The 25358-nt window shown below is 35.6% G+C and overlaps 1 protein-coding gene across 8 annotated transcripts; it reads right to left on the bottom strand.

Moving 5' to 3' along the window:
- Positions 1–958: 958 nt before the first annotated feature.
- On the bottom strand, positions 959–4248 carry LOC136200883 (uncharacterized). Of its 8 annotated transcripts, none has more exons than XR_010673594.1 (7): positions 3927–4248; positions 3572–3682; positions 3314–3398; positions 3095–3234; positions 2446–2566; positions 1880–2025; positions 960–1226 (listed from the first exon to the last, which is right to left on the bottom strand). XR_010673594.1 is itself a non-coding variant. In XM_065991378.1 (7 exons), the coding sequence occupies exons 1-4, from the start codon at positions 4202–4204 to the stop codon at positions 3227–3229; spliced, it is 360 nt and encodes a 119-aa protein (XP_065847450.1). In that variant the 5' UTR covers positions 4205–4248; the 3' UTR covers positions 960–1226; positions 1880–2025; positions 2446–2566; positions 3095–3226. The 8 variants fall into 8 exon arrangements, 4 of the variants coding, with proteins under 4 accessions (XP_065847451.1, XP_065847450.1, XP_065847453.1 ...); XR_010673596.1 differs by having other exon boundaries at positions 960–1136; positions 4033–4248; XR_010673595.1 differs by having other exon boundaries at positions 1880–2022; positions 4033–4248.
- Positions 4249–25358: the final 21110 nt, after the last annotated feature.

The following is a 25358-nucleotide window of genomic DNA, read 5'->3' as shown; positions in this document are numbered from 1 at the left end:
GGGATCGATATCTTTTATTACTACAAGCTTATACCGTGCACTTGCAGAAACCGCTCAACACATAGTCATACACATCAGCCTAATCTGTCAAACTTATCTATTTTTGTTTTTTTTTTCTAATTTTTCTAATTTAAAAATCTATTTATTATTAAGGGATAAGCACCGAATTTCACTCTAATGTTTTTGTTGGATTGTGAATCCCTTTATTTTCTATTAATCATGAAATGGGTATTTATACAACAGTATGATTCCTATAATTAGGCTAGAGGTAATTATAATAGGAAATACAATACAATTATGGTATAATTCCTATAATTATGCTAGAGGTAATTATAATAGGAAATACAATAAAGAGAGAATATTAACATATATAACAATATCTAACACACCCCCGTAGTCGAAACGGGAGGAGGACGCACGTTGAGACTAGCCCGAAAATCATCAAACAATACAGAAGGAAGGCCTTTCACTACAAGAAAACAGCGAGTTAGCAACCGAATTTTCGGTCGCTAATATCGTTTAGCAACCGGAATGTACCATTTAGCAACCGAATCATTGCGGTCGCTAAGTAGCCTGTTGGTAAAATCACCAACCTGTTATTTTCGTTATCGGTTGCTTATTTAGCAACCGAATAGTCGGTTGCAAACATCGGTTGTAAATTCTGCGACCTGTTTTAGCAACCGAATCTGGTTGCTAACTGGCAAAGAAGCACCATGCACCACCTTCGTTTACCAACGAATTCCAACAGAATTTTCGTCGGTAAAGTTTTGGATACTTTCTCCCATCAAATTTCCATACGGACTGCACTAATATATTTCGTCTGTAATTAATGAAAAATTATTTTATTTTATTTTATAATTACAATCATAATTGCAAGTAAACTTCTTAATAAATTCAATTAATAGCATTCATGAAACTAGAACTTCTATTTCAAAAAAAAAAAAAAAGAAACTAGAACTTCATGTTCTCAAGTGTTGTTCTTATCTCAATAATTACAATACTAACACCTAAATTAGATGCACCAACAGAACATGAAGATGACAATGATCTTGAATTTTTAGGATATCGGTCATGATAATACTCGGAAGCAGCTGAACCAGTCCAAAAAAATCCCCGTCCTTATTAAGCCATCTAGCCTGGTAGAACACTCTTCACTAATCAATGGACTCAACAATTTACTCAATAGTCTGTTCAATTTTAACTTCGGTAAGATGTTTATAAGTTTCCTACAATATACAAAACCAATTGAAATCAGAAGCATGTTGCATCTCAAATAATACAATATACAGAACCAATTGAAATCAGAAGCATGTTGCATCTCAAATAAAACAAGTTGGTATCAAGCATTTAGTTTGAAAATTAAATAACACAAAGGCAAGAGGCAGAACATGTGTTAATTTACCATTTGCTGCAAAACAAAACAAGCAGAATGTTGCTGAAAAAATGTATTTTTATGTATCTAATTTCTTGACTGTGCATAAATAAAACAGAAACGACAGAAACGATCAACTGATAGCATAAAGTAAAACACCACCAATAGCCAACTAATAAAAGAAAATAAATACCAACAGCCAACTAGCAAAACGCCAGCAGCCAACTAGCAGAGAGCATTTAGTGTGAATGATTGTATGCCATTTTTTATGCCAACAAACACCAGCAGCCAAGTAGCATGATGCATTTTATTTATGCCAGCAGCCAAGAATCAGAATCACACTCACCTAAATATCAGGACAAAGATCAATTAACCCAATTATACACCCTAAAACATCTAAATAAGGCACAACTACGAGTTTAATATGTAACATTGGTCAAAATTCAGAAAATATAACAAAAATAATAGGATATTACCAGGAAAAAAATCAAAGGATAGAAAGGTTACCACTTGAGAAATTTTAATTGAATCTTTAGCCTCTAAAGCAGAAAATTCAACAGTGCAGTGACACCGACCAAAAGCCTCTTCATAACACCTTAACCGATTTGAATAGACCAGCCAATTGCTTTTTACTTCCTGGACTCCTAAACCTTCTAAAAAACATAGAAAAAAACTGCCATGAGTAGTTGCCGGATTAAAGGGAACCACCATGAAAGAACACTGCAAGATAACAATCATGCCAAAAGTTCAAGGACCAAAATTTAACAATCAAATGTACCAGAATTAAGTAGATAACAAGGAAGCATAGCATATGAAATTATTTATTGTTTAATCTCCGAAAACATATGTTACAAGTTGAAGAAAGCATTGACGATTCATTTGAACAATCTTGGATTTTTTCCTCTGTAGAACCATACATTATCAAAATCCTGGAAATCCTTGCTAGAATATTTGTAATTTCATTTCAAGACAAACCGAACAACCCCTGTGCCAAGAAATCATCTTGAGCCTAAACATTTCACCTTCTTCATTCGAAATAAAGATTGAGTTTGCATAAAGTTTTCTAGTTTTACTTTTTACAAACCGACAGTCTGCGCCACCATTATTCAGGCAGGATCCAGTTTTGGGCTGCGTGAATTTATTAACGAGGTGCGGGATATCTTGTTGGAGAATTCCACAACCAGATTCATTTACCTGTAAGAAACAAACATGAAAGGCAGCCTATTTAAGGATGCAATTCGCTTTATCAAGTTAACAACATATATTTTGCAGAAAAGAAAATTCAATAACCATACTACATCCATATAATGTACTTAGCAACATTATCATGATTGATATCATATAGATTCTTCAAGAATAGCAGCATGTGAAAGTGCAATTGCAGCCTAAAGGAATATTCAAAAGGGTTTCAGAATATATCATTTTCAAATGTAATTAGTCAAGTTTTCACAATATAATGGCATACATGTCTTGTACGTAGGTGAAGATATCATATTTTAAACTCAAGTTCAAATGACAACTTTATAAAAGGTTTCCTGAACATCTCTTAAAAAACACATTCCTCGATTGATATCATATTCTCAACACACTAACTATGAATCCTTTTAATCTATTAGTACCATCAGCAAATGTTAGTACCTCGATTTATATACCTCGATTTGAACATGTTAGACAAATGTTATTAACTGAACTCTTGCAACAAATCAATTTATCTCAACATACCATCTCCAAATCCAAAACAAGGAATCATGTTATCCTCATCGAATGCAGCTAGAGTTTTCCCAATAATCGATATGGCTTGTTCATATGGATTCAAAACATCTTCAATATCATGCAAACTCGTCTATGAAATGACTAAGCACCTGTACATAGAACCAGATTAAAAAGATATTCCAAAATGTCCCATAAAAAGAACTTGAAACAAAAAAAGTGAAGTTCAACCTGTCCACTCATTACTCTTTGTGAAATCAGTACCAACAAGAAGATTTGAAGACTCTAAGCCAGCACGTGCAAAAGCCTCTGTCGCCTACAAAGAAGCAAATGGTTAAGATTACACAAAATAATTCCAAACTAATCATCAATATAATATTAATGAATGTGCAAGACCAATAAGCAAAGATAAAGATCTCTTTTAATAAAACACAAATTTGAACATATACTTGGTCTAAAGATTTGTAATTATCAGCAATTTTTATGTACCTTCTATCAAGCTTACTTTTATCACTTCTACAATCGTGGTGTGACTCAAATGAAGTTGAATTGGAAGGAGCAGAGGAAGTCGACCTCCAACTTGCCAATTATGTTTCTTCCCTGAGAGAAATTCAAATGGTTTAGAGAATGAAAAAGTACCAATGCAAGAGGAGACAAACTAAACTTCCTTCCTACCGGTACAAATCAACCATAAAGCATAACCTTCTCAGTACCAAAATATTTCAAAATTCAAAGTGTGCATAAATCAATTCCCTAAAACGAGAATATAAATAACCAGAATGTCAAACACTAACATAAACAATTTCTGGGTCTGTAATTTAACTTCGAGAGGGAGATAGCATACCCTAATTTCTTGCAATTTCCTCTTTTTTCTCTCCTTATTCACAGCCACGAATTGAAAAACTAGAGTTAATCGAAGCAATAAAACCAAATTGGAGAAGCATATTTACCAAGAAACTCCAGCAACATAAAAAACTTTCCGCCTACTCCAAGATGCTTGGTTAGCGTTAATTGGCCGCAAAGAAGAGAGAAGGATTCGATCGAAGGTGTGAGAGGAGAGGGATTAGTTCGTAGATGACGAGAACATGGAAGAGAGGAGAGGGGGACTAGGTCGGAGAACATGGAAGAGAGGAGAGGAGAGGCGGCTTAGGTCGAGGTCGAAGAGAAGAAATTAGGTTTTTCCTTTTTTTTATGTCGTTTTATATTTTTGTTTTCTTTTTCTATTTTCTTTTTAATTTCATCTTTCTTTTGCTTTTTAATTTTTTCCTTTGCAACAGGTAATACAATTGCTAAGAAAAATGCAGGTCGGTAATGTGGGGGCCAATATTTCTGAATCTATTTTGCAACAGGGAAAAACAATTAGCGACCGAACCAGTCGCAATTTAGCAACCGATTCTAATCCGGTTGCTAAATTCGGTTGCTAACTGGCTGTTTTCTTGTAGTGTTTGGTGAAGATGTCCGCAAGTTGATGTCGAGAAGGAACATGAAGAACTCGAACCTCGCTTTTGGCGACTTTTTCCCGTACAAAATGTATATCCATCTCGACATGTTTGGTCCGCTGGTGCTGAACAGGATTCTCGGACAAATAAACGGCACTGACATTATCACAATAAACCAAAGTGGACTTACGAATGGGACAGTGAAGTTCGAGTAGGAGATTTCGAATCCAATAAGTTTCGGAGACAACATTTGCGACGCCCCTATACTCGGCTTCGGCACTCGAGCGAGAGAGGGTTGGTTGCCTCTTGGCGGACCAGGAGATGAGATTGTCCCCAAGAAAAACACAATAACTAGAGGTGGAACGTTGGGTATCCGGACAACCTCCCCAATCGGCATCAGTGTAAGAGACCAATGAACCAAGAGATGATGGAGTGAGAGTAAGACCGAGATCCAATGTACCTTTGATATACCGAAGAATGCGCTTTATGGCTGCCATATGCTGTGTTTTTGGATCATGCATGAATAAACACACTTGCTGAACCGCATAGGATATATTGGGACGAGTAAGAGTCAAGTACTGTAAGGCGCCTGCTAGGATTCGGTATTCCGAAGGGTCATGGTATGAGGATCCGGAGGAGATGCTAAGCTTCTGTTTGGTGTCAACCGGAGTGGCACAAGGATTCGAAGAGCTGAGACCAGCTTTCTCTATAATTTCTGAAGCATATTTCCTTTGAGAAAGGAAGAGAGAGCCAGGTGAGCGAGTGACAGAGATCCCTAGGAAGTAGTTCAACGGCCCTAAATCTTTCATGGCAAATTCATTACTCAATTTAGTGATGATGGAGGAACGCAATTTATCAGATGAGGCCGTTAGAACAATATCATCAACATAAAAAAGCAAATAAGCAATCTCCGTGCCTTGGTGAAACACAAAAAGTGAGTGATCAGACATACTATGAGCAAAACCCAAAGTAGAGAGAAAGGTTGCAAACCGTTGATACCAAGCCCAAGGGGCCTACTTGAGACCATATAGAGATTTTTGGAGCAAACATACATAATCAGGTCTAGCAGGATCTCGAAACCCCAAAGGTTGATGCATGTATACAGTCTCATGAAGGTCACCATGTAGGAAGGCATTTTTGACGTCGAGTTGGTGAAGACCCCAATTTTTGGAAAGAGCAATGCTTAGAACTGCTCGAATAGTGGCTGGCTTCACAACTAGACTGAAAGTTTCCCCGCAATCAACCCCCACCAATTGATTTGCTCCATTGCCAACCAAGCGGGCCTTATATCGCTCAAAAGAGCCATCAACATTGATCTTATGCCTGAAAATCCACCAACTTCGCAAAATATTAGCATTAGGAGGACAGGGTACAAGGACCCACGTCTTATTTTTAATAAGAGCATCAAATTCCTCGGTCATGGAATTCCGCCAATTGGGATCACGCAATGCAACAGAAGGGTTAGAAGGAAGAGGAGAGATGGTGGTGGAAACATGAAGGTTTAATTTTCGAATAGGCTTAAAAATGCCGTCTTGGGCACGTGTCCGCATGGTGTGGGTAGGGGGAGCTGCTGGCGGGCTCGGGGTAATGTTTGGTGGTGTGAGAGGGGGAGTTAGCGGGTTCATGTTTAATGGGGGAAGAGGTGCTGATGGGCCAGGAGAGATGGACCCGAGAGGAGAGGGAGGTAAATGGGGGGTAGAAGATTGGCGTGGCGGGCTTGGGCCCGGAGATGGAGCTGGGCCGAGAGATGGAGCTGGGCCGAGAGGCGGGTAGGGCGGTGGAGGTGATATGGGTTGGGTTGGTAGTGGGGCGTTGGGCCGGGTAGGTGGTGTCGGGTGGGCTGGCGGGTTAAGAAAAGAGGAGGGTGAAAGGGAGGGATGAGAGGTAAGTGTAGTCAAAGAGTGGAAGGGATTAGGTTGGGTAAAAGGAAAGGTATTTTCATCAAAAATAACGTGTCTGCAGAGAATGATCTTCTTTGTGGAGATGTCATAACACTTGTATCCGCGATGATTTGATGGAAAACCTAAGAAGACGCAAGGAGAGGAACGGGCTTGTAATTTAGTACGAGAGGTGGAGGGAATGAGCGGAAAACAGAGACAACCAAAGATACGAAGATGAGAATAGGTGGGTTGACGTTGATAGAGGACTTGAGTGGGGGATAGATAACCAAGAATTTTGTGAGGGAGGATGTTTAGAACATATGTAGTATGAGAAAGAGCATGGTGCCAAAAGTTAAGAGGGATAGATGAGTGCGTGAGAATAGTGCGCATGACATTATTAATTGTTCGAATTGTGCGTTCGGCTTTGCTATTTTGTGGAGAGGTGTGAGGACAAGAAAAACGAAATTGCATACCATGTAGAGTGCAAAACTCATGAAATTGAGAATTATTATATTCACCACCATTATCACATTGGAATGTTTTGATGTCTTTTTCAAATTGAGTACGCACAAAATTACGAAAAGACAGAAAGACGGAATAGACTTGAGATTTTTGTGCAAGAGCAAAAGTCCATAAGAAATTGGTGCAGTCATCCAGAAATAGCACATAATATTTATGACCACTAGAACTTAAAGTGGGAGATGTCCAAACATCACTGTGCACAATATCAAAAGGCATACTTGAGACATTAGTAGAGGAATAAAATGGAAGTTTGACTTGTTTTCCAGAAATACAAGAATGACAAATAGAATCAATTGATGAACCATTACAAGAAATTAAATTATTATTCCGAAGAGAATTTAAAACTGTGGGCCCTGGATGACCCAAACGATTGTGCCAAATATTACTAGAGAAGGCAGAAAAATCATAAGATAAAGTTGGTGATGTAGTCGACGAGACAGGATAAAGATCGCTAGCACTATTACATCTCATGATATGCCTCCCCGTGTGCAAGTCCTTCACAGAGAAACCAAAAGGATCAAACTCAACAGACACATTATTATCAACAGTAAATTTGCGGACAGAGATAAGGTTTTTAATTAATTTGGGTGCATGTAAAACGTTGGATAGATGTAGAGGTTTGGAGCTAGGATTTAAGCATGCATTACCTGAGCCAACAACCGGAATGGAATGACCACTACCAACAATAATATTAGAATTGGTGCTCTTATTAAAGTAAGATGTGAGTGTACCTACATCCGCCGTCATGTGCGACGTAGCGCCAGTGTCCATGTGCCACACCTCCGAAGGTGGTTGAATAGTCAAAGTATGCATGGCCTGCTCAATGTTGGTCGGGTAATATTCATAGCCCATATGGGCTTATTGAGGACTCGGGCCCAGTAGCCCGGTTTGAGGAGATGCGGCCATGGGAGAGGGCGGGGCTGGAGAATGCACTTGGGGATGGGCCTGCTGCCAAATGGGGTAGGGGCATGGAGGAGCGGCCCATGTAGGTGAAGAGGCCCACAGAGGATAAGCCCAAGAGGAGGGCGCCGGATTCCAAGAGGACGGATGTTGCTGCCATGGCCGAGAGGTGTGTTTGCCCCCACCACCGCGCTGGAATCTGCCGCGGAGATGCCGGATGGTAAGAAGTCGGTGGGGAGGAGTTGCCCGCAAGGGGGGGGGGGGGGGGCTGTTTACAACGTTAAGGGCAGCGGCGTTGGGTTGAATGGCCGTTTTCTTGTTCCGAGCGGATTCCTCAAGAGTAAGCATCGAACGTGCTTTGTTGAATTGGGGTAGAGGCTCAAGGTGTCGAATCTGAGTACCGACATTATCATAAGCATCGGTGAGCCCCAAAATTAATTGTAGCACCAACCGATCATTGGAAACCGGGGATCCAACGTTGCTCAATTGATCGGAAAGAGACTTTAAGTGTTGGCAATACGAGCTCACATCGGAGAACGTATCCATTTTCACATTGGAAAACTCTTGTTCGAGATATAACACTCTAGAATTTTTGTTGTCATGAAACAATTCCTCCAAACGAGTCCAAGCTTGAGCGGCGGCGGCGTCGGGAACAAGAATACTGTTAAGCAAGCTTCGCGATATGGATCCATAAATCCATTGTTTAACAATTGCGTCGATGCGAGCCCATAAGCCGAGATCCTTTGTTTTCATAACCGAAGAAGAATTTTCAGATTTGTCATCGGTGGATGGGATAATATGGTCGAGAACTTGAAAGGCGGTAGCATGAATTTTGAAGAGTTCGGACCAGGTAATGTATTGGCTAGTGGTAGATTCAAGTGGTTCTTTAATGAAGGTGGAGATATTTGATATGGTGAGGGCGGGGTGAGGGGGGGAGGGGTGGCCTTATTAGTCATGGTGGAACGGATGTGAGGGGAGAGAAAACAGCGCCGATAGAGGGAGGGAGGATCGCCGGCAGCGAGGGGAGAGACCCGGCTGGAAAAGAGAAGAAAAAGGGGGGAGGCAGGATCGGCAATTTAGGGTTTAGAAAGAGAGAATGGCTCTTGATACCATGTTGGATTGTGAATCCATTGATTTTCTATTAATCATGAAAGGGGTATTTATACAATAGTATGATTCCTATAATTATGCTAGAGGTAATTATAATAGGAAATACAATACAATTATGGTATAATTCCTATAATTATGCTAGAGGTAATTATAATAGGAAATACAATAAAAAGAGAATATTAACATATATAACAATATCTAACAGTTTTCAGTAAGTGTAAAATTAGCCCTAAAATATGAAATTGTCCAAACATGATATCCGACATTTCAAACATGAATTACGTGTATGATATTTAATATGTCGCTAATATTGTTAGAAAAAACTTGTTAAAATATTACTAACGACTAAGTGTGTCAAATACAAGTTAGTCTAGAATATTTACTATATTACATATATAGTTACAAATAATCAACCAAAAATGTACCAAAGTGCTTTATTTTGTGGATAAACTTGTTTGAAATGTCTAATGTGATGGTTAAATAACACTATAACCGGCTTTTTCAAATTTTTGTTAACGTAGAGCTAAAATTGATTTTGCTTGAAAACGTTATAATTCAATTTAAATCATTTCCGGCATTAGAGCTAAATTTGGACTTCGTAAAAAATGTTAGGTTTAAATTTGATTCTTATCCCATTTATTATTTACACTAATTGCACTTTCTATAGAACTTTTAGAACCAATTTCAAACAATTATTAAAATAACATTTTAAGAATTTATATTAAAAACTAATTTGAAGGCTTCAATTTCGTTAAAAAATTTATTAATTGGAACACTGAAAAATTTGGTAAAGCAAAATAAAAGTTCGATTAGCTTTAAAATTATCTCTAAAATTCTTGCACATAGGCTGGCTCAGATTGCTGAAGATATTGTCTCTGCGAATCAATTTAGGTTTATTCGAGGCAAGAATATTCACCAATGCAACGCAGTTGCTTCGGAAGGCGTGAATATCCTACAGAAGAAATGCTTTGGGAAAATATGTGTATGAAGATTGATATTGGAAAAGCATTTGACACACTCGACTGGAATCTTTTACTGGCCAGTGTTAAAGGCTTTTGAGTCTTCTCTATGGTTCCGCGATTGGATCCTCAACATTCTGTCATCTGCCAAAAATTTAATTTTGACTGGCAGTAGAGTAAACGGTTATTTCGCTTGCTCTCGTGGGGGTAAGACAGGGAGACCCTCTTTCTCTGATCCTATTTAGTATAGCTGAACATTTTTTTAGTCGACGCATTGCATTACACGCCTTGTTGATCTTGGTCAATTTGACCCAATGTGGTCTACTCTAGAAATCATAATATGCCAACATATTTGCTATATGCGGATGCAATTCGATTGTTTTGTAAGGCAACACTCCCTAATGTTTGGGTTATTGCTGGACCGTTTGATTTCTATGGCATTGTCTCGGGTCAGATTGTGAACTGGCATAAGTCTGAATTGTATTTTGGGAAGCATATCAGTCCACACCGTATAGGTCGCCTTGCACAGGTCACTGGCGTTAGGATTGGCCAACTTCCGTTCCATTATTTGTGGAGGCACCATGAGCTTCTTACCTCAGCGACATTGCTGATAAAGTCACTGGTATGTTCTCAAAATGGAAGGGAAATGTGATGTCTATGGCTGGACGGCTGACTTTAATAAAGGCAGTGATCACTGGTTCTTTAACACACTCGTTGATAGTTTATAAATGGTTGTCGAGCCTGCTAAACCATTTAAATAGAAGTATCAGGAACTTCATTTGGCCGGGTTCAATTATAGGATGGAAATTACTAACTCCACCTTGGACGAAATGCCTATCTTCGATTAAAGAGGGGGGCCTAGGGATCAAGCGTCTAGACGTCTTAAATTTGGCACTTACTGGGAAGATTGCTTGAGGTCTCATATCTGACAATTCACTGTGTTATAGGCGCCTATATGCTCTCGATTTCTAAACTTGATAGGCATTCACAGAACGATGCACTTAAGGTCCTCAGTTTAGCATTCGAAACTCGTCCGTGAGAATTCCAAATGGCAGCTCGGGGAACGATCAGATTTATTCTTTTGGACGTCGGAATGGCTCATTCCAACAGTAGCAGATCCGCTTGAAATCCCTCTTCCTAATAGAGCACGACTGTCGGAAAAGGTTACTGATTTTCGAACGAATGGTACTTGGGATTTTCTACCTGCTCTCCCGCATGAGGTTGAGTTAGCCATGCAGTCTCTTTGCGGTAGTAGGGATTTAGTTGATGTTTGCTTTTGGTGTGCGATAACCAATGGTCGTTTCTTTGTATTTTATCTTTGGTTACTGCAACCCATGGTTGTTCATCCTATCAGTTTTATTTGGCAATCATATATTCCCCTCTCGCATTCTTTCATTTGCTGGCGAGCCTTTAGGGGTTCCATTCCGACACATGACCTTTTGCAAGCACGAGGTTTGCCCATAGTGTCCCGTTGTTGTTTCTGCCAGAGTCAGGTGGAGTCTATTGATCATATTATGGTAGAATATGCTTTTCCTTATCAAATCTGTAAGAGCATTTCGGCTTTGTTTGGTTGTCGTTTGACTATGGTGCATACCCTTCAAGATATCCTACTTCAGGCCATCAGTTTCCGGTTCAACTCGCATATTCTAGCTTTAATTTGTGGCGTAGTGCCATTGTTCATGGGGTTTAGGTCATCTGGCAGGCACGAAATGGGAATTTATTTAACAATGTGGTCCCGAATAATCATGTATCTCTTGGGTTACTTTGGAATCAAATCTTGAACGGGCCAAGGCCATCTGAGGTCTTCGGGTCATGAATCATGATATCGCTTTCTAATAAAAGCCCAGATGACTTAATACCATATCAGATGTCCCCCTAGTTAAATTATGAAATGCCTTTAGGTTCTCCGTGAATGACATGCGGAGTGTTCCTTTTGCACAAATAATGTCATCGTCATCATTACAGTGCCGTCATATTTAAAGACTCGTAATAATGACTGGCGTGTTTGCTTATTTTCCCAAGATAGATGTTTGAGCTTCTTATGCCTTTGATCTTATAAATCATTCCCATTCTCCAAGAGCTCGTCTTTTCCGATCAAGGATTTAATATCTCAATTTGAAATATTAACCTTATAAGGGTGAATCAATAAAATATAAATTTATCAAAAACTGAAATACTTATTTTTCCTATTTAATATTTGGCGAGCATGTTGTTGAACAAATTTTTATCAAATTTTTTAATTGCAAAAATATTTCTAACACTTATAGTTATGAGCAATTTTAACCTAACGCCTAAAATGATTTTATATTGTGCAGCCAAGAACAATTTTACTTCTAATATTGGCAAGTTGGGTTATTATGAAACACAAATATTTTATTTTTCTTATTGTCCACCAATTGCATATCATTTGGTTCTGAAAAAAGATTTTATATTTTTTTGTGATTTAATAATAAATTGAAGATTAATGTTTATAAATTCAATAAAGTATTTGAATTTTTTGCCCCAACTCGTACAAAAGGAATTATTTTTTTTTATTCATGTCTAACTATATGTTTGTATCTGTTACTAATTAGTGATAAAACACGCTCATGTAAAGTGTATAGGATAAGATTCATGATCGAGAAACAAGTTTCATGAATTATTACTTAAATTGACCTAACGTATCAACGTGAGGGATAAAGTTACTCTTGCCTGCCAACAGTTAGAGATAAAATTTGACTCCCAATGTTAGGACTAAAATTATAAAGCTTTCAAGTGTTAGAGATATTAATCATCAAGGTTCCAATTAATTAACAAATTATAATTTTGTACCAGTTACAACTCTTTATGAAAAAAAATACTTAAAATATTAATAAAACATAAGGGTGATTTTCAACAAAATATAAATACTACTACTTAGAACAACTGGCACACCAAAACAATCAGCTCTAAAAGTTTGAATCCAAGAGGTTTTGAGGGTGGGTCTTTCAAGTGTTAGAGATATTAATGATCAAGATGCCAATTAATAAATTATAACTTCAGATTCTTTAAGATAAAAAATCCTTAGAATATCAATAAAGCATAGGATGATTTTTAACCAAATATAAATACTGCCACATACAGGAACTGTCACACCTAAACAAGCAGCTCTAAAAGTTTGAATACAACGTGCGCAGTTAATGGTTTTGAGGGTGGGTCTTATCCGCGGATGACATATAAAGAGAGTTTAGGAATCTGAGATATCTACTCTCAATAGAAGATATCAAATATGGAAGCTGAGATATCTCCGGTCATTATGGATGCGGTTGTGATTAGGGTACTGCAACTCCTGATTGGTAAATCAACATCTCTAGATAGTCATGAACCTATACAAAATTATTTTTACAATAAAATAACCTCCATCAGCTGCTTCTCGGTAAACCTTTCTACTTTTATGTTTTAATGGGAGTTCTGAAGATATATTATGAATGACAAAGTTTTAAATTTTAGCTTCTTGACAGTTTGAGTGATTTTGAATATCTCAGTTCCAATTTAAAAAAAAAACACTTTTTTTCTGATTTTGAATTATAAGATTATATATATGTGTTTAAGTTGCAGTCCTCAGTGGAAGTTCAATTTTGATTCACAAATCAGCATCTCTGTAAATCAACTGATAGTAACGTGCTTATACAAAATTATCTTTCACAATTAATAACCTGCAAATATTAGGTAAATTTTTATATTTTTGCTTTCTTGTATTTTATGTTTTAATGAGAATTCTAAAGATCTATTTTGAATGACAAAAATTTTAAGTGTTAGTGTGTCTATAGTTTATATGAGTTTGAACATCTGAGTTCCAATTTAAAAAAAAAAGGCCATTTTTAAGTTTTAGTTTCCCCTTCTAATGTGTTTAATTTGATTTCTCTTTGTGAATGTGGAACTTACAGGAAGAGTAGGCTTGAGGGAGAGAGCAAGCAAACTTAGGCTTTGTTAGGATTCGGCCACAAACATTGTTCTAACATTTGTTAACACATGCTGCCGAAGAAAAAGCCGAGGCAGGTAACCTCGAGAAAATATTTTTCTTGATATCTTCTTTCAAAAAAGAAACCAAGCAAGGTTAGGTACTATGTGATGCTGTTGCTGATGCACTGCCATTGCTTAAAAGTTTGGTAGCTCCTTCAAGTTCGAAATTGAGATTCAACACAGAAGAGCAACTGTCTTTCCACACTGGCTTTTCAAAAGGTATAAACTGTTGCCTTTTGGTCTCATAAATTCGTGGTAAAAAAAGTAAATAGTCCGAGTACAAGAAGGATGTTGCTTATCAATTATGATTGGAGAGTTAGGTCGAGTCGCAGAAATCAAAGGAGTTGTTGATAGGGTAAGACAGTTTTTATGTTTTAAAGTTAGACATTGGTAATCTCTTACTATTTTCATGTGATGAAACTGAGGTTTTAAGGCTGAAGGTTGAGGTTTAAAGTTGCAGAACTAAAAGTGGTTCCTAATGTGGTAGTGTTGATTCCTATACGACTGAAACAAGAAATGAATATGTCATTCTACTCTGATTTTCAATTTCCAATTCCAAATGATCATTGCCTATTTATTGTATGCCTTTTTTCTTCTCTGGGCTTTTGTATTGTGAAAATTATAAACAGTTGAACGCAAAAATATTTCAGAATGTTGAACCAAGGTAGTTTCTGATTAAGAAACCTGCTCGAAGCATAGGAATGAAGCACATTAGCTTAATTTGGTAATTGACCTATTTTCGAAAGATGATCTTATACGACTGAAGCAAGAAATTGTTTTTCTATTTTGGAAATATTATCTGCCGAGCTGATTACAAGTTCCAATTCGAAATGATAATTCTATTTTGGAAATATTATCTTCCGAGCTGATTCCTCAATTCTTAATGAGCGATAAAGAGACAAAGTAGTGTTTCTATTTTTGAAATGTTATCTGCTGAGCTAATTCCTCAATTCTTAAGCTACATTATGCTGATTTAAATACTAAGAATGAGCCAAGATAATATGTTATCTACATTATGCTGATTTAAATACTAAGAATGAAACAACACTATTAAATTTATTCAAGCTGAAGTACAGAATTTGCCATTAAGGTCATAAGTTATTCAAAGACTTGCCTCGGCTTCTTTGATGCTCATTCTTCATTCACATACCTCACATGCTTTGCATCCGCCTCTGCAAGAGCTTCCTTGATTTAGAATGCTGACTCTCCGTATTGGAATTTATCTTCCATATCCATATCATCTCCAACAACAATTATCATGTTCACTAATATCTATTATTTTCTTATTAAAGTTATTAATTATGTTTATATTTACCAATAGTGAGTAGAGATTGGGAGCTTCTCTAAGTGTAGAGATTGAGAGCTCTTCTAAATAATTTTTAATTTAAAAATCCAACTAAGAGACAGTCGGAGATGTTCTTAAGATTTATCTTTTAATCTTTTTATTAATTAAAATGTTAATATTTTTTTCAGCAACGAAACTGCGGTTGTAAAATATGATGGAACGAAATTTAAGGCAACAACTTATTTTAAAGCAAAAAATGTTATTTTAATGTAACATCTAGTTATTGCTTTTTTGATCCAAACGTAGTCTAAATTGTCTGAGTGAGGTGCATAAAGAGCCTCTAATGAGTAAGGATGTTATGGGTTTATAATGTTTAAAGTCACTATGTTTTGGCCCTGGCTGGGACAATAAATAATTTAATACAACCCTTCATTTGTTGGGCTACTCCGCAAATGAAGATGAGTTACGGCCAGAGGCAAAACCACCCGTATAAAGGGTGATTATCAATAGCCCAAAATCCACCAATCCAGATAAACTAGAACCAGTGATGTTATTAGTTGCAAATTATAAATGAGTTCCTTAATGTTATACTATGTAGTAGAAAATTATGTTTGATAAAAGAACAACCATATAAAAAAAATAGTCATGTTCCAATGTATTAACAAAAGGATTAGAGGCTGGTGTCACGTTTATCCCAACTCTTTGAGCCTTGAAAGACATGAATAAAACCTCATTATGAGAATATTTTAGTGTATCACCTCCGCAGACCAAGTCAAAGTCACACATTAACATAAAATGAAATAATCTGATTATGATACAAGAAGAATCTAACAATAAGCTGATTATGATAAAAGAAGAATTTGACAATCCTATCCGTTTCTATTCCAACATTGCAATAAACAAATTTCCTCCTTACAGAAACAAACATCTAGAGAAGCATATAATTCACAAGACTGTTCCAATGTTCATAATTTTCACAACACAAAAGCAATGAACATTTGGAATTGGAAATTGAACATAACTGGGTGAAAGCTTGTGCATATGAAGACTATAACATATTCATTTTCTAAAAACTATTTCTAAATTCACACTAACAATCAATGTCTTTCATCATCTTTCTAAATTAACTCAATTACCAAAATAAACATCATAATTGATAAACATGGGTCATTCTTCTATCAGGACAGTTTACTTTCTTTACCCTGTATTTATGTTGACTAAAAAGCAACCGTTTATACCTTTTTAAAGGTCAATGTCTTTAAGACTCAGTTTCGAATTTGACCGAGTCGCCAAACTTTGAAGTAATGGAAGTACATCAGCAGTATCATCTAGATAGTACAACAGCAGTATCATCTCAGGAGCTGAAGAATATAACAAACTCGAAGCTGTTTTCAATGTGCTTTTCAGCATGTCTTCATCGGATCTGTCATTCCCAATGCACATCACAAAATCTGGGGATTTTTCATCAGTGATCATAGGAGAAAGTATTTTCTCACCAACAAGCCCTTTAGTGACTCCTTGTATATTAATTGGTTAAATAATACTCAAGGATAGATAGACAAAAGAAAACCTTGTACACAACTGATATCATATTGTGGCTTCTGTTGCAAATGTTGTTCCACAGCCAACAACTTGAGACCAATGCCATTGCAAATGTCTATGCCATCAACTCCAACAATAATCGGATGAGTACACAGACTGTATAATATATTTTGATTTGGTAGATGAAAGTCGATTATATGAATTTGCCTTCCAAAAGTTTGGATTGTTCAGCTATGATGAATTTACAAGGAGTCTATAGCAATTAGAGCGGAAAATTCTGAATCCAAGCAAGAGTTATGGGTACTCGAAGACCACTTTGGATTGAAAAGCTTATGGAACAAAATTTCATGTTTTGATTTTATTTCCCCTCTCCTCCATGTCTTCTCAGCTTTACATTGAATGGAGAAACTTCGGTTCAGACAGGGAATGATCGACTTGGCAAATATGACACAAAAGATGGTAGCCTCAAGGTTCGTTGAGGTTACAACAACATGCTTCAAGCTACCATCTTTTGTGTCGTATTTGTCAAGTCGATCATTCCCTGTCTGAACCAAAGTTTCTCCATTCGACGTAAAGCTCAAGAAGACAGGGAGGAGAGGGGAAATAAAATCAAAATATGAAATTGTGTTCCATATGCTTTTCAATCCAGTGGTCTTTGAGTACCCATAACTCTTACTGAGGTTCAGAGTTTTCACATGTAATTGCTATAGACTCATCTCAACTGAACAATCCAAACTTTTTGAAGGCAAATTCATATAATCCAGACTTTTTTCACTGAATCAAAATATATTATATTGTCGGTGTACTCATCTTCTTCTTTGTACCAATTTTGGAGTAGTCAACAATCCATGACTTCTGTCACTCCTCCCATGATTCCAAATAGATATCCTAGAACATATCTACATATCCTTGATAAGAGAACATGTGCACCAGCATACTTATTGTCCCAACAAAAAAGGTCGGGTTGATCATCATTTCCAATTGATTTCAACATATTATAGTAATACATTTTATTTGTAGCTCTAAACAGCCACGCCACACCCCATAGCACGTCATCCTGCAATATCAATCAAACCAGTCACATTTTTAAACTTGGTTAGCAATTTTTCACAGTTTCAAGTTGCATATAATTGAACAAAAAAAAAATTCAACTACCAATCTGTGGGCATTGACTGGCTATGCAAATATCTCCGACATAAAACAAGTATGAAGATCAGAAGTGAAATCAACTTCTTTTCTTCCTATTCTCAGCAGATTGTAAACAGTAAAAAAAGGTAACCAATTACCTCCAATATCTGTTTATTTGGAATCAAGAAGTGTAGATTTGACCTTAACTTATAAAATGGTACAAATTTAGCCCTAACATTTCCATGAAAATTACAGGCAAACTTTGCTTCAAAAGTGACAAAAAAAAATAAATTTTAGTAAATAACAGGTACCTCTGTCAACAAAATGAAAATCATTTGTATGGGTTCATGACTATCGGTTGATGTTCCTTCTACTACTCGGAAAGGATAGACCAGATGCTGATTTATGAATGCAGTTTGTGAACCTAAACGCAATCCCATCCCATCTTGAGATATCAATGTTGAACACCCATGAAATATGCACTGCTGCTTCATTGTTTCCGGCTAGATGGAGGGGTTACTGCAAAATGAGCTGTTTATGTAGATGTATTCACATTGTATCCGGTCTTCAATTGGTAATTTGGTAGGGTGACACCTCAGCTTGATCTGTCAAACTTATCAACTTTTGAAATATATTTTTAGTTTTCTTTAATTTTTAAAATCTATTTATTGAAGATAAGTTCAGATTTAACCTAAATCTTTTTTTTTTTTTTTGAGAAAATGCTTGATCTGTGTCGCTGACACGACTTGATTTTCACGGTTTTATATGATGGTTCATGTTAGCCGACCCCGAATCATTTCGGGACTAAGGCTTTATTGTTGTTGTTGTTGTTGAGAAAATGCTTGTAATTTCATTAGATAAGAAAAGAAGTACAACAATCAAAATGTAAGGAATAAAACCTTACATGATTACAGGAAAATTTTTAACAACTTTATATGTTAGGACTAGATACGCACTCCATCGAAAATGTTAGAATCAAATTCGATTCTTATCCGATTTATTAATTACACTAAGTGCACTTTCTATCAAACCTATAGAACCAATTTCACCTTATTTAGTGTCCTTGAGAAAAGCCCTTGTAATTTTTATTAAACTATTATTAAAATAATGTTTTAACAATTTTTAAAGTAAAAAATAATTTTAAGTTTTTAACTTCTACCACAAATTTATTAATCGGAAATTTAATGACTAAATTTAACTCTAACTTTCAAGCCAAATGCAAATTTAGCTAGAAATAGTGTAAATTAAACCCTAACGTTTCTAAGCAAGGTCTATTTTAGCCAATCGTACGTTATCGAAAATTTGAATAAAAATGGTTTAATTGTTATTTAAGTGTCACATTGGACTTTCCAAATAAGTTTATCAATAAATTGAAGTTGTTTCGTACATTTTTTGTTGGTTTTTTTTAAAACGCATTAAATATTTTAGAAGTTTGATAAAATAAATTTTATAATTTTGTTAGTAATACACTAAATATCTTAAAGATAATTGATATTTGGAAGTTCTGAAGTGACAGTTAAATACCGGTCAAACCAGTGTTTTCTAATTTTCAATAACATATGGCTAAAATCGATCTTGCTTGGAAAATTTGCATAATTTCATAGGGGTGCACATAGTTGGTTAACCAGTCCATTAACAAAAACCATTAACCAGTCCATTTAATTCGGTTAACCATATTTCGGTTAATATAAACTTCGGTTGGTTAACTATTAATGACTTTTCGTAGCAAATATCACTTTACATATATAATTATTCACTTTAAAATAAATATATAATTATTCACTTTAAAATAAATATATAATTATATAATTATTTAAATATTAAATAAAAATATGCAACTTCCAATTTAATTAACAAAATTGCCAAAACAAATAAGTTTTAAGTTATTTTGATATTTTTAACTTAAAAATTAAATATAAATCTTTTCAAAAAAAAAATTAAATATAAATATGTATATTTATAGATTGATAATTAAATTTCTACATATATTTCTACTAGTTTTATGTGTATTAATGCATAATCGGTTTATTTTTCGGTTTCAGTTAACCATCGGTTTTTAAAAAAAAACCATAAACTAGTCCATCGGTTACGGTTAACCTATTTTTCGGGTTGGTTTCGGTTTTGGAAATCGGTTTTTCGGTTAGTTTTGTGCAGCCCTAGTTATTAGGCTAAATATGCACTTCCCTTAAAATGTGGAGGTTAAATTTAATCTTTATCCCTTTATAAAGCAAAATAAAATTTATATTAAAAAAAATTGATAAAAAAATTGTTCACTACCGTGAATAAACTTCAGTAATTTTTTTTTTTTTAATAGAAGGCTGGGACGCGGCTGAGGTTCCAGACATCCCAACTAGGTCGGCACCCCCTGGAAGCCTCAGCCAACCCGAATCTTATTAAAAAAATGAAAGAATTACAAAGAGAGAGTTAAAGGAAACGAACATGAGCTATATTACATAGATCGTCAAAAATAAAAGAATTGCAAAATGGAGGAGGAGAGCTCCACCAAGTAATATCTGCAGAGGTTTTGCCGTAGTTTGCAAGACTATCAGCTACTTGATTTCCTTCTTTGTAAATGTGGGAGATCTTACAATTCATTGCTGTGGTGTGATCAAGACATTGAAGCCAATCCTGTCTGATTGTCCACGGAACGTTTTTCGACTTGCTGGTTAATAGGGCAATTGCATACGAAGAATCAGATTCAATCCATAGGTTAGTCCAATCCCGTTCCCACGCAGACTCCACGGCAAAAATTATAGCTTTTAACTCTGCAATGTGAGCATAGGAGTCAGGGATATTGAAAGGCGAAGCAACCCATCGCAAATCCTCTCGAGTTTCGAAAAACTCCCCCTGCACCAGCCATTCCCGGAGCCCCCGCGGCTGCCCCATCCATATTAACTTTGACCCAGCCCGTGAGTGGAGGGATCCATCTGACAATTATGAAGTTTGGCTCGGACGGAGGCCTGTTGCGGAATCCAGCTCCCTGCTCTAATTCCCGGATATGGTAGAGTAGCTTGTGTTTTAAAATTTGGATTGAAGGGAGGTCTTCCTCAAAAATTGCTCTGTTTCTTATATGCCATATGGACCAAACGCAAGTGACCACAGCCCCTTGCCAAAGTTTTCTGACCTATTTACGGGTCCTCACTTCACGCAATAGTCGAAACAGAATTGAGAAGGTCCCTATCAGAGCTATTGTCACGGCAAACAGGTCTTGAACAAAGTCCCACAAGCTTTTCGCGGTGCTGCAATTCACGAATAAGTGATCTAAGGATTCTAGCTCCATTTTGCAAAGCTCACAGCGTGAGGCCATGACGAAGCCGCGACGCTGAAGATGCAATTGAGTGGCGAGTTTCTGGTTAACAAGCAACCAGCAGGTGAAGGATCACCGAGGATGGATGGTCGGGTTCCAAACAAACTTACGCCAAGGAACATCTTCAGTAGAGTGCAGCGACTCATAGAAGTTACGGGCTGCTAGTGTTCCAGACTCCGATTTAGTCCAAATGCAAACATCGATTAGGTCTCGTCCCATATGAATCCGCTGTATATTCTGCTGAACCACTGTCGGGAGCTGGTCAATATTGATCCATTCACTACCACATCTGAAGTTCTGAACCGCTTCATACATAGAGTTCTGATTCCGCTGCGGGATATCTAGCTGGTTAGCAACCGATGGGGTAATCCAGCCCTCCGTCCAGAAATTTAGAGTTCTCACCAAACCACCAAATTACATCCTGTTTAATTTTCTCATATATAGGCCTTGCAGATTACATTGGCCTTGCAGATGCCCAAATAGATGAATTGGAAACATACCTCTTTGATAGCCCAAACTTAAGTAAAAAATTATTATAAAATAAATTGAAAAAAAAGTACTAGTGAATTTTTTTTCATTGAATAAATATAATAAAGCTCAATGTTTAAAATATTAAAGCGAACTAATAACTATAAAATCAAATCTTATTTTAAATTCTAAGAACTACAAAGTGAAGCTTTATGAGTTTGAAGTCTATTGAGAATTAAACTATATATTTATCATCTTCGCATCAATGATTTTGACCATGCAAGTTAATTGACAAAAGAAATAAATAAGTTGTAGAATCAAAGGATAACACATTGAATCCACTAACCTAAAAGAACTGAGATCGAATTGAAAATACATAAAAAGGTGAGACTCAAGCCCAACAAATTTAAGGCGTTATATGAAAGAAACCTCTACCTTGTTGACTGGATATCCGAAGCTCTAGGTTTAAAAGGACAACCTAATTGCATAAATTTTGTGTGGTCATTATGGGGTTCAACCCTAGTCCATTCCTATGATATAAACAGTGATATAAAATAGAAAAAATGTTCATCTATGATTTAGAATGCCCACTCTCCGTATTGGAATTTCTCTACTAGATCCATATCATCTCTAAAAACATATCTCATGTTCACTAATTATTTATTATTTTATCATTAAAATATGAACCTATATTTAAACGATGTTGTTTACAGATTAGGAGCTCCTCTAAGTGATTTTTAAATTAGCTCTTCAAATTTTAAATTAAGAATCCAACTAGAAGACTGGTGGAGATGTTCTTATGATCTATTTTTAGCTTATCGGTGTAACCCTGATGATATGTTGGATGAATTACATGGAGCTGTAGTGTTTAGTAAGATAGATTTAAAAAGCGGATACCATCAGATTAGAATGAGAGAAGGGGATGAATGGAAAACTGCTTTTAAAACTAAACACAGTTTGTATGAATGGCTCGTTATGCCTTTTGGTCTAACTAATGCACCATCAACTTTTATGCGCTTAATGAATCATGTGTTGCGTGCATTTATAGGCAAGTTTGTGGTAGTTTACTTCGATGACATGTTAGTGTATAGTAAATCATTAGAAGAGCATATAGGACACTTGAAAAGTGTCTTTGATGTGCTTAGAAAGGAAAAATTATATGCTAACATGCATTAGTAGAAAAATGGCCATTTGCATCGACGTATTTGCATCGGCCTTTATAAAGTGCGATGCAAAAGGACCATTTGCATCGGCCATTTATTTGGGGCCGATGCAAAAGGACCATTTGCATCGGCCATTTATTTCGGGCCGATGCAAATGTTTTGATATTTAGTATTTGCATCGGCCATGTATAAATAATTCATCAAAATACATATAACTGTTTTATTTGATCGAGAAACTTGTTTGGAACATCCGATATGATAGTTGAATTATTATCAAATCAGTCGGTTCAAAGTTTCTATTATATAGAGGTAAAATTGAACTTGTTTGACAGTATTATGGATAAAATTGCACAATTTTATATGTTAGGGGTAATTTGTACTTCTCTAAAATTATTAGAGGCAAATTTGGATTTTATCCCGAAATTAACAGAAAGATTAGTACAATATATTTTCTTACTATTCTATATTTTTTATAGAATTATTAAGAATAACATTAATATTATTTTAATTGTAAATAATTTATTAATCCATACATTTTTACACGAATCTTTTTCATGGCTCAATAAATAATTTGATAAGCCAATGTTTCAGAATACGGCTAACCAACATATTAACTAATCGATTACGATAAATTGGATCAGATTTTGCAATTTTCTCTTCTACAGTACGATAACTAATAGTGTGTGAGTTAAAAAGTACGAACTAATAAATTTTTTATCCTAATTTAAATAATAATACAAATTTAATGTAATATTTTAATTTAAATATTAAATAAAATTAAATAATTATTATGTAAGTGAAAGGAATATTAATTTATTAAATAATTATATGCAGTTGGGTAACATTTTTCTTTTAATATGGCCTCAACTATTTTTCGAGCCCGCTAATTAGTTAATCGTAGAAATATTTAATAATCGTATAGTGTAGTCCACATAAATCTTTCACTTTATAAAAAATAAAGTAAGCATAGCATCTACCTTATTTCAAGACCGGTTCTGGGTCTAGAGATGGCAACGGGTACTGTATCTGCAGGTACCCGGTATTATACCCGACCCTAATAGGACTATTCGTACCCTATATAAAAGGATATGAGATCAAAACCATTATTCGTTAGGGTAATGGGACGGGTATGGGAATACCCCCAGAATATCCATTACCTGACATAACTTTTTTATATATTAATAAATATCATTGTTTTTTAGATATAAGACGCGAGATTTGAACTCAATCTTTTGTTTTTCAACCATTGAGTTATACCATTAGGCTACTTTATTTTTATTAATTAAAGTCCAATTTGTTCAATTTTTAAATAGATGATTTATTAAATGTCTATTTGTTAGATTTGTAATATTTTTTGTTTTATTTATTGATTCTTAACCGGTAAAGACACCAGTGAGTACCCGCGAATTAAATGGGACGGATATTGGAAGCAGAAAGTATACCCCTTAGGGTAATGCGACGGGTATGGGTAATTAAAAAATAAAAGGATAAAGGTTTGTGATTGACATTATCCACGGGTACCCTACCCGTTGTCATCCCTACTTAATTCTAGGTTCGGGGTGCGCCAACCTAGGGTCTAGGACTGGAGGGGCCCTAATTTTTTTTAGTTTTATATGTATATATGAAAGTTAATTTTTTTAATATAAATAGCGATAAATTCATACAGGATACCCTAATTTTTTCTGAAAGCCTATTGATAAAAAAAAATTAAAAGATCTATCCAACTTTTACACTTTAATTAGTAGTATTATATGGAAAAATTACACAGAAATTCATCTTTTAACAATTATTTACAATTATGTCAAGTCATAATTTTAGGTTATGTCAAACTAATAAAATCAATACTTTTAATATATTTTAAGGATTAGAATTTATAAATTAGAAGTCTAGAATATACTTTCTAGGGTTTATGATTTTGAATTTGAGTCTAGAATTTTCAAACTATAGTGTAAAATCATAATATACGAAAAATAATAACATATTAATTCATAATAACATATTAAGAATTAAATTTGATGATATGATTTAGTTATAATTTTTTATTTAATTATGATATTCATGTATTTTACCCTAAATTTTATATTAAAGACTCTTATTGTTTATTTTATTCCTAAATTATCAGGACCGGCCTGCCTTATCTCTATACAAGACTAGAGTAGTATACATTCAACATCCAGCCAATAGAAAAGCAAGTCTAAGGTGGTCAATTACGGATGGCTCAAAAAGTATGAGGGCCCAACCTTTGATGGATAAATACTTAACTTTTTGAAAGGATAAATACTTGATGCATGGGTGTTTGAGCAAAGGAACTTTAGCTCGTTTGGATTTCTGATCCGTGATGGACAAGGAAGTTGTTTTGCAGCTAGAATGGGTTTCCTTGCGGACATAATCGATCCTCCTATGGTGGAGGCCATGACAATTCGTGAAGCATTATCATGAGTTAAGAACTACAACATTGACCATATTGAATTCCAATCGGATTGTTTGACTGTAGTTCACGCTATCCAAATCCCTAACGTCTAATTATCCTATTTGTCTGATATAGTCAGGGAGTGCCGTGATCTGCTATGAGATTTGAATTTTTGTTCTATC

The sequence above is a fragment of the Euphorbia lathyris genome, chromosome 7, assembly GCF_963576675.1.
Source record: "Euphorbia lathyris chromosome 7, ddEupLath1.1, whole genome shotgun sequence".
Lineage (NCBI taxonomy): Eukaryota > Viridiplantae > Streptophyta > Magnoliopsida > Malpighiales > Euphorbiaceae > Euphorbia > Euphorbia lathyris.
The sequence above is the reverse complement of the archived record's forward strand: the minus strand, read 5'-3'. Positions and strand labels throughout refer to the sequence as shown.